At 38.8% G+C, this 10,310-nt stretch overlaps 1 protein-coding gene across 5 annotated transcripts; it reads left to right on the top strand.

Annotated features, from left to right (window-relative positions):
- Positions 1 to 558: 558 nt before the first annotated feature.
- LOC138757806 (mitochondrial nicotinamide adenine dinucleotide transporter SLC25A51-like) lies at positions 559 to 9,255 on the top strand. 5 transcript variants are annotated; one of them, XM_069925749.1, is made up of 4 exons: positions 579 to 666; positions 6,142 to 6,173; positions 6,548 to 6,725; positions 7,364 to 9,255. In XM_069925749.1, exon 4 carries the CDS (start codon positions 7,423 to 7,425, stop codon positions 8,314 to 8,316), a length of 894 nt encoding a protein of 297 aa, XP_069781850.1. In that variant the 5' UTR covers positions 579 to 666; positions 6,142 to 6,173; positions 6,548 to 6,725; positions 7,364 to 7,422; the 3' UTR covers positions 8,317 to 9,255. The 5 variants fall into 5 exon arrangements, with proteins under 5 accessions (XP_069781841.1, XP_069781862.1, XP_069781850.1 ...); XM_069925740.1 differs by lacking the exon at positions 6,142 to 6,173 and having other exon boundaries at positions 559 to 666; XM_069925758.1 differs by lacking the exons at positions 579 to 666; positions 6,142 to 6,173 and adding an exon at positions 673 to 829.
- The last annotated feature ends 1,055 nt before the right edge of the window (positions 9,256 to 10,310 follow it).

The following is a 10,310-nucleotide window of genomic DNA, read 5'->3' as shown; positions in this document are numbered from 1 at the left end:
AAATTTAGTCACACGAGAATTTCAGTGTATTTGTCATTTTGGATTTCCAACCATCAAGTAGCCGACCTCAAATGGGTTTGACGGGATTGCACGAGGCTGCGTTTTATTATCTTCTTTCCTTGGCTTGGCTTCACGGACGAAGATTTATGGAGGGGTAAAAGTCCACGTCAGCTGCAGGCTCGTTTGTGGCTGACAAGTCCGATGCGGGACAGGCAGACACGGTTGCAGCGGTTGCATGGGAAAATTGGTTGGTTGGGGTTGGGTGTTGGGTTTTTCCTCCTTTGCCTTTTGTCAGTGAGGTGGGCTCTGCGGTCTTCTTCAAAGGAGGTTGGGGATAGAGGAAATCTACAAGAAAATGTCATTCATAATTACCAGCCTCACTTCCATCAGGAAGAAATTCCAACCTCCGAGGGTTGTTTTTTTTTCAGCCCAACCCTGCAAAGATTAACTGCCAAGCGCAATAAATAATAATGCAGGGACCAATCACGCGCCTTTCAACGGCCCACGACTTACTGTTTGAGTGGCGGGGCTGCCCGCGCGTCACGCCTGGCGCGTGGTGACAGGCTTTGCGGAACACGACGTGTTGGCGTCATGGAGACACGCACTCGGGAGTCCGGCGACGTGCGGGGGCGATGGCCGCGAGAGCGGAGTGTCAAGGAGAAGGAGGTAAAGAGGGCAGCTGGCTTGGGCTCCAGGAGAAACCGGGGGGCGTTGTTAGCACCCCCCGAATGAGGCCTGAAGAGGGGAGGGCTGGTTCGAGTCGTGGGTGTCCGACAGCCAGATGACGCCGAAGGGGGAGACGCCAGAGCCCTCCGCTAGCCGCTGTGGGGTAGGCCAGAGATCCTCGCAGCTTTAAGCCCTTGCAGGGTGGGGTACAAACTCAAACCAGGCTGGCGGGGGTTCACTGAGCTGGAGAGATGATGGAGTGCGGAATTGGGCAGTGTTGACAAGTGGTTCTCTGACTGACCTGGTTCGGAACCCTTTCCAGAGATCTAATCGCCCAGTCGAGGATGACCAATTATATCCAGAGGGAGGGCCGTGCTCTCAGAGTTGCTGCCACATAGCACTGGCATCGTCCCGTTTTATTAACAGACTAACTCTCCTTGTGTCAGGCCAATATTTATCACAAAGAATCCATTAATTGTTGTGAAATTCCTAGATTCAGAGGCTACTGGACTTTCTAATTATATGCTGGCAATTTGTAACTTGCCCGTGGCAAGTTGGTATAAATCAGTGTTTTGAATTGCTGTATTCCTCCTCGTGAATTCCAGACTGTAGACTCATTGAAAATAAAAGGGCCAATAGATTTACAATTCATGTGGCTTGGAGGTGGTGGTACTTTTAAATATCTGCAGCTTTTGTCCTGGGAAGTTGTTAAAGTCAAAAAGTCTTCCTTGTATTAGAGTATAGGATATCCAGAGCCTTCGAAAGATGTGAACGTTTTTTTTTTCATTTTATTTATGATTTTTAAATCATATATAAATAATATAATTAAATAACCTCATCCACCTACTAAGAAAGGAGATTATCACTTAAAAACACTTTTTTAGCTGTGGAAACTGAGACGCCCACCAGAGCGGGTTGAGAGATTAAATCTTCAAACCAAGAATTTTTAGGTATGGGCTCGATACTTTTACAAAAAAATGATATTTATCCCTCAAATTTTACGTTATCTTTTCTAAAGGAATACAGGATTTAATTTCAGTATTCCATCGTTGCATTCCTAAAACTAAATCTAAGTGGTGGCCAAACATTTTTTAGAAGCAGCCAAAGCTAAATGCAAAAATTCAATTTGATACATTGTCGATCTTAGTCCTAAAGCAATCGATTTAATGACCCCTAATAAAAACAACATTGGTTCATATGGAAGACTCACTTTTAATACTTGCTCCAAAAACAATTTAACTTGTATCCAAAAAGTCTTAACTTTAGAACAGATCCAAATCGAATTTAAAAAAAAAGTACCTATCTCTTGTCCACATCTAAAACACAAATACAAAGAAATTAAATTGATTATGAAATAGGTGGAAAAGGAAAGATTTCAGTGAAAATCCCTTTTAACTTTTGCTGTTAATAATCAGTTTTTAAAGATATGGAATCAATTGGGGATTTAAAAAGTTGAAGATTGTTTTGAAGCAGGGAACTTTGTATCTTAATCGGATGAAGGAGAAATTTCAAGTTCCTAGTAATACTTTTTTTTGTTATTAGGTAAAAACTTTTTTGTTGGGGAAATTAGGTCAAAGTTTAAAATTACCTAGACAACATGCTTTGGAATTATTACTTACCAGGAAGAAACAAAAAAGTTTATTTCTGAAGTGTATAAGTTTATTACAAAATAAAATGTATAGGTTAAATTTTCATAAAACAAAATTAAAGAGGGAATCTGATTTAAATAGGAAGATAGATGAAAATGTTTGGAGAAATCTGTGTAATGATAGTATGACTAAGGTTATAAATGTAAGATATAGATTAGTACAATATAATTTTTTGCATCAATTATATTTAATCTCTCAAAATGTTTTATTTTAATTATTTTTTGGAAATAGTAAGTGCGAGAGCATCATGGTGAGTTTTAATTAATATAGGCCTACAGATACTTCCCGACTTGCAACCTCATTGACTTGCGTCCATCTGCACATACGCCTGAAAATTTTAAAAAGATAAAACTTTTCATGGATTATGTTGCATTTGACAAACTATAACAGGGATAGAGGGCATGTAAGAGCCAAAATGTGCATAGCTACCTGTTACCATCCCGGGGTCCGTAGGCTGGGCGTGGCCATTTTGATTCCTGTGCGCATGCACGATGGGTTTGTGTATTGGAGTTCAGTTGGCACAAATTCTATTGTTGGGGTGCTTAACTCTCACACATGTGCCAACCAAACTCCAATTTGCAAACCCACTGTTCATGTGCCAACTGAAGACTCTCTGTCTAACAAGGACCAGAATGTGGAAAGATTCGCCAAGGTTGATTGACAAATTCAGGAAGCTTTAAGTTGCTATCATCAAATCTACGATATTAAAAAGTTTTCTTTAAGACTTTGGAACTCCATGTGTGTGGGCAAAATTCCACTTGTGTCCATTTTGAGGTACGAAGAGTACATGTATTTGAAAATACCAAAATATTCATATGAGTTTCAGGTTGTTAAGGAAAGAACTGACCAGTGGGATTAAATTAGGATTAGACAAAGAATTGCTGGAGGAACTCAACAGGTCAGTCAGCATCCATGGGTAGAAATGGTCTGTCAATGTTTTGTTTCTGGACCTCCTTTCCACACCATTTGTTTTAAGTTGTGGGTTTTCTGTTAAAATATGGTGGTTTTTAGGTGCCTATAAAATTATTTATTTTCTTTTGATGGAGTTTCCAGTGTAAGACTCTGTTATTGCCAGGATTTGTGTCAGATGAGTCCTGATGTTGAGACACTATTTACCGTTGCTAATTAGGATGGACCACAACAATCCAGACACATTAACTTATTGGATGAGGAGGTGTAATTAGATTTCTTGTGCAGAGCTGTCTGAGAAGACCATTGTTAGTTTTCTTAATTTTCCTTCTTGCTCATGAGCCAGTGTTTCTTAATTACACCCAAATTAACCTACAACCCCCAGTACATTTTTAACAGTGGGAGGAAACCCATGCAGACATGGGGAAAATGTACATACTCCTTACAGATTCTAACCCAGGTTGCTGGTGACGTAACAGCGTTGAGCTGTGTTGCTGGGGTAGTTTTGGAGCCAAGTTCAATTAATTACTGAGCAGATTTGGCCATTGATAGTTGACCTTGCATGTTAACCTGTCATCACTGGAGTCCCATTCAGATGATGGCATTTTCTAATAGGTGACAGTGCATGGATTAGGGGTGATTTCACAGGGTCTAATGCTTGTCTCTCTGATCAAACAGTGTGGTCACTGTTGTCCAAGCATTTTATCAGATGGAAGATGGCTAAAGTTAGCTTTTGCATGACAACTTTATATCACTTTTAACCTTGGTATTGATGTTCCTAAGACTTTTTTTCCCTCTCTCTATAAGATGTAGGACATGGATTTTTTTTTAAGGCCAGTATACAATTCCTCTTTTAGTTGCATTTTCCTTTCCCATACCTAGGAATTACTTCAGAAAGGCAATAAATATAACCAGTCATCTAAAATATATCATAATTTTAAACATCTGGAAAAATAGAGACGAATCCAATTGCAGTAGTATTAGAAGGGTGTCCTTGCATGGTTCTGATCTATTTTCTCCCTGTGAAATGCTTTCTGAATTGCAACATGGATTCTGTCCATCTTGGGAATGAGTGGAGCCACACTGCAACCTTACAAAAGCCTTTGACTTTGTCAGTCAAGTGTATTCATCTCAGAATTTGGCTGTCTGCAGAAATTGTCTCACACAACAACTTGCATACAAAAGAACTTAACCAATGGGTCTGCAAAAGATTGGGGTCAAACACAGTTTGAGGCATTTCCCCGTTCTTATTGCTGGAGAGCTACATCCTGCTTCCAGTAGACTTCTGCTGCAGTGGAGGTAATTTATGAATGCAGAACCTATTCAATCTTTGTCACCTTCACTGCAGTACCAAGGTCACCCAAACATAAGCTGCTTCCATATTTGCATGTTCAAAGGTTCATAGACTTTTTTCTTCTGCAACATAAAGATCCTCTGTGGCTCTGCTGATTGTCAGATACTGGCATTCAACAATAAAGGCCAGCGATGATGTCCTGGAAAATGTAGACCTATTCCCTGATCTTGAGAACTACCTCTCAGTGAGGGCACATGTTGATGATAAAATCTTTCATCACCTTAATTGTGCCAACATATTATTTAGCTCTCCAAGGAAAGAAATGTTTGAAGATTAGAATTTCATTTCTTGTAATCTTCTGGTTTTCCTGTTACATTGAGTTATTAATTACTTAGAGTAGGCACCTTAGTGGAGTCCAGGTTGTTTATATTAAATGGCAAATGATACCGAGCTCAGGACCCTTTCTTGTTGAACATTTACCATTTACCTCTGACAATACTTTTAGGATCCTGGGTAGAAATTTGAAATAATCCTTTTACAGATTATGCAGAGCCTATATTTGGTCTCTTAATGTTAATAGTCAAGGCATCGTCTCCATTCCTTGGTGGAGATTTGGTTTCAAGTTTGCATTCAAGTGATTATTGTTGAATTTCTATCCGTGACCAATCATGCTTTGGCACCATGGGGTGGCATGGTTGATGTAGTGGTTAGTGCAATGTTGTTAAAGCACTAGCAATCGGGACATTGGGTTTGAATCTCGTGTTTGTACGTTCTTTCCGTATCTGCATGGGTTTTCTCTGGGGACTCTGGTTTCCTCCCACTGTTTGAAACGTAGATTGTTTGGGTATAATTGGGAGGCATGAGCTCATGAGCTGAAATAGCCTGTTCCTGTGCTGTATGTCTAAATTTAAAAAATATATATATCCTGGTACAAGATGTCCTGAAGAGCCATGGGTTGTAGGTTCACAGGGAGTAACAAATTAAATGGAGCACAGCATTAAGCTTGTTCAAAATTCTCTTTATGCTCCACACAAAACTTTTAGCTTAAGCTAATAATGTAGATACTGTTAGAATCCTGGGTAAAGTTCCTCTTAAATCACATTTTATATTAAAGCCTCTTGGAATAAAATTATTTTTTATTCCATTTCTTAACATAACTTTCAGGCAACTGATAAAAAGAAAATACAGATTCTAGTCATCTGAAACAAAAATGGAATGTTAGAAACATAAAGCAGAAAATATCTTTTTGGATTGATAGGCATGGAATTCTAGTTTGAGATTATTTTCTTTTTCCATAAATGCTGCCTAACCTATTGAGTATTTTCAGCTTTTTGTTTTTATACCAAGTGAACTTCCTTTTTTTGTTGGTGCTAATTACTTTTTATGTTAATTTGAGATTGGTTGTCTTGTTTTACCTGAGGGCAGGTGTTTTGTTTTACGAAGATCAGATTTGCTGTATCACTTAGGAAGTTGGAGAAACATGAACTTTTATTGAATTTAGCATGTTTAAATTTAGCATGCATCAAATTTTTAGGACCACTTTTGGGCCAAAAAAGGTGGGGGGGGTGGGTCAACTTTTATAGAGTAAAACTTTTGACCTTGTGAAATTGCTGTGTCATTCAGGTGTCGGATGCTTAGATGGCCTGGACCTGGTGGTAAGTCTCAGGCGTTGATGGGCGGGCAGCCAGGGCAAGGGTCCACCGTTTGGAGTTAGTATGCGTGGGCAACTGGGGCATTGGGAGTACTGATGGGTGGGCGGCCTGGCCACAGATTCGCAGTCGGGAGCTATTACGCATGGGCGGCTGGGGCAGGTCTGGGCCAAAAGTGGGAGGGTCAACTTTTACATGGGTCATACAAAAACAACTGATTTTTGGACCAAAACAAGATGGGGGCGGGGGGCAGCAGCGGCGACTATTACATGTTATTGAAGTTTACACGAGTATATATGGTAATCGCAAAATGATACTGCCATATTGTGTTAGTTCAAATGACCTAAAAATGTTTTGCACTGATTTTTGTTTGTACTCAGCATGATTCCTCTTCTGAGAACGCCTAACAATAGTCGGCCAGCATTGATGGATTCCAGGTTTTCTGTTGTTGTAATGTCCTGGTGAAATCTTTCACCATATTTGTCACTGTCTGCACCAAGATCAGCAGGGAAAAAGTCTGGACTGCATTGAATCTTCCTGAAGATAATAAATGCTATTGTTAAGTACACTCACTATGCTATTGCCTGAAGAACGTGCATCAACGTGCATGCAATCTGTATCAATACAATCTACAGCATCTGTATACATGAGTTGCTTTTATAGACTTTCTCCATCTATCCTGAGATAGATAACATTTGCATGGCACCTGTACTGAGTGCATGCCCAGGCATGCTTGGACTGACTAAAACAGCTTGCTTTGTGGGCAATATACTTAGACTTAAAATATGACAGAAAATCACAAAAATAGATTATATCTAAAATTGATATGGGATTGGAAAATTTTAAGGTGATTTTTGTTGTCAGCAGCAACAAAATCCATAAAATGCACCCAAAAGTGTTTGGGAAGCAAAATCTTTGTTGTCCAGTATAATGTAACCTTCCTATAAAATGTCATCTTGGCTTGAATGTTCTTATCTGTATTGGGATTCAAACCCATGATTTTCTAATTAAGGCAAGGTCATCTACCTTCACAATCAGAGAAATTTAATAATTCAGTGTTGTAAAATATCCATTCTGAGGATGTGAAAGGCACAGTGTAAATGAAGTTTTAAAGAATGGGCAAAAGTACTCTTTAATATATCTTTACTGCACAGAAATAAATGCAGGTTTTGACTTTGCAATTTTTCTTTCTACAGAACCATGTGGCTAATTGAGAATTGTATAACTGACCCAAAAGAATAAACACTTACAACACATGGATACTGAAGCACAAAACAGACCAAAAGACCTTGTTTTACCTGGGTCAAAGCAGGATTTGACACAGCAGATATCTTGTGTGGGACCTACAAAGTACTATATCTGTGGCTATTTTGCAGCCTTCACTAATATTTCTACCACTTTCCCCATACAGAAAGTGTTATTTCGGCAACAGCTATATGGACTAACAACATTGGAAGCTATTCGTCAGTTACAGCAGGATGGCTTTCGCATTCTGTACAGGGGTATTCTCCCTCCACTCCTCCAAAAGACAACCACTGTGGCATTGATGTTTGGCTTGTATGAGGACTTCTCTTGCCTCTTGAAGAGAACAACTAATGCCCCAGATCTTCTGACTCGTAGTGTTTCTGCAGTTTTGGCAGGAACTGCAGAGGCAGTGCTGACACCATTTGAGAGAGTGCAGGCTTTACTGCAAGATCGCAGACATCATACGCGATTTACAAATACCTTTGATGCCTTTAAAGCTTTGAAAGTCCATGGTTTTAGAGAATATTACAGAGGACTTGTACCAATTCTTCTACGCAATGGACCTAGTAATGCATTGTTCTTTGCCTTGCGAGGGCCTATTAAAGAATCCTTACCAGAAGCAACAACATACAGTGCTAATGTACTTAATGACTTCATCTGTGGAGGATTTCTGGGGTCCATGCTTGGGATAATGTTTTATCCAATTAATGTGGTGAAAGCACGTATGCAGTCACAAGTTGGAGGAGAATTTCAATCTTTTACAAAAGTCTTCATGAAAATTTGGAGGGAAAGGGATGGCAAACTATCTGGTGTAATGCGTGGAGTGCACCTCAATTATCATCGTTCAATTTTATCATGGGGCATAATCAATGCAACCTATGAAATATTACTTAAATTAATCTGAGAATTTTCCAGAGTTCTATTCCTACCTGGGATAGTTTGAGCTCCATATTTTGTTTCTGATATTTGATGTCATCTCCTGACCCACCTATTGTGCAGTCTTTCTCTTCATTTCTATCAATCAAATGTATTTTGTCCATCTTAAAAGTTAAAAGAGATCTGGAGTCCTCTTCTGACCAAACTGAGCAGTTGCTTGGCTTTCATTTTCTATCAAAGGGGGAAGAGTATGTCACAAATGAGCTGATGGATCCAAGTGATTATTCCATCAAACCTGCCTCAAAGAGGATGGTACATATCCCTTCTCCACTCCTTGTGGTAATTTCTTTTGTCTTTATTCTTAGTTTTATATTTAAAACTTGCATTAAATCTGAAACTTTTGTTCAGTTCTAAAAGAGCCTCCGTTTTTAATAGACCTTTGATCTTTTTTTCCAAACTTTAGAGATATTGATTACTACCTGTTATTTTTACTCATTTGATTTTTTTTGTAAACTACGTATTCTACACCTTTGACTTGCTTTGAATGTGGTTTACAGAATGTATCCTTGAGTTGTTTGGGGTAAGATTTCTCTATTAATTTTTGGTTACCATGTGAGAATTCAGAAAAGTTCCATCTGTATGTCCAGTTAACTAGCTACTGCATTTGTGCTGTTATTACCACTGCTGTTTATCAGTTCACTGATATAGACAGATCAGTGACCTTGCCAAAATACTGTTTCCAAGTGACCATAAATTTTTAACACCATTTTTGTTGGATTAGGTAGTAGTGCATTCAAGTGTCCTGTGAATACTTAATTCTTTGAACCATTCTACCATAATTTAGAATGGTTCACCAATCACCATATTGTCTTTATAATGTCTTTTGTATATATAATTTTTTTTTATTTTGTTGAGTAATCTTGCACCTGTTGCCCAAAATTATATTAAAATGTATATGGGTACTGAATGTTACTTCAATTTTGTGTATTATTTTTCCTGTTGCTTCAAAGTTACTGATGATATAAAAAAAAATGACTGACATTTGATTAAAAATCTGATCATTGTGCAGGTATTTGAGGCAAGTTCAATGGGAATGCACTGGAAAGTAATGATGGATTTTTTTTTAACCAAGCCCCCGTGCCCCTCTCTCCACCCCGCAACCAAATCCTTGGAATTGTTCATCTCTGCTATTCAGATTCATGGGATCATTCCAAGAGGAATATTTCAAATACATTTATTTTTTCAAGCACTGTCTTAGAGCTAAAAGCAGATTGCTTATCAGCCCATGAATTTAGAGAAAATGAGCAAACATTTCTCACTGAAGGTCCTTTATCAGAAGACCTGCTGGGTCCAGGATTTCTGTTTGTACTACAGATTTCCATAACTTTTTTGTTTCCATTATTGTTGTATTCACCAGCACTTCTGTTCCTGAAGTTCTCTTTTGCCCTTCTGTACGTTAATATCTATCTCTTTTTTCTTGCTTATCTCTTTTCCTTCTCGCCTTTAATACACAGCCACAATGCTTTCCTTTGCAAATGTCTACAGCTCCCATGTGGATATAAACCAAGTTTCACTTGAAGCAAGTTCATCCATCAGTATTGAGGCATTCTTTTCATTGTAACCTGAGAACTATGTTTTATGCAATGCATTGGCACATTATTCTCTTGACTTTGAATATGTCAGATTTCAAAAGTGGAATTTGCTAGCTGTGTGAAGCAGTCCTTGTTCAAAATTTACTCTTGCAAAATTTCTCAACTCTTTTTCCATTACACTGATGGTTCTGCCTCCTACATGCAAGGGAAGCTCGTCAGTCTCATTGATTCCACAATTAACTTCCACTGTGCCCTCAACTCTTGGAGCATATCCAACACCTCTCTCCCCTTTCTGGATCTCTCTGTCTCTATCTCAGGAGACAAATTACCCACTGGCTCCCTCAGCTCTCTGGGCTATACTTCCTATCCTGTCTCTTTTTAGAATGCCGTCCCTTTCAGCATTTTTTTTTACCACATCTGTTCTTGAGAT

Source organism: Narcine bancroftii, chromosome 1, assembly GCF_036971445.1.
Source record: "Narcine bancroftii isolate sNarBan1 chromosome 1, sNarBan1.hap1, whole genome shotgun sequence".
Taxonomy (NCBI): Eukaryota; Metazoa; Chordata; class Chondrichthyes; order Torpediniformes; family Narcinidae; genus Narcine; species Narcine bancroftii.
The sequence above is the reverse complement of the archived record's forward strand: the minus strand, read 5'-3'. Positions and strand labels throughout refer to the sequence as shown.

Coding starts and splice junctions, on each gene's coding strand:
- LOC138757806 (XM_069925761.1), top strand. CDS start 7,423: ATGGATACTGAAGCACAAAACAGACCAAAAGACCTTGTTTTACCTGGG.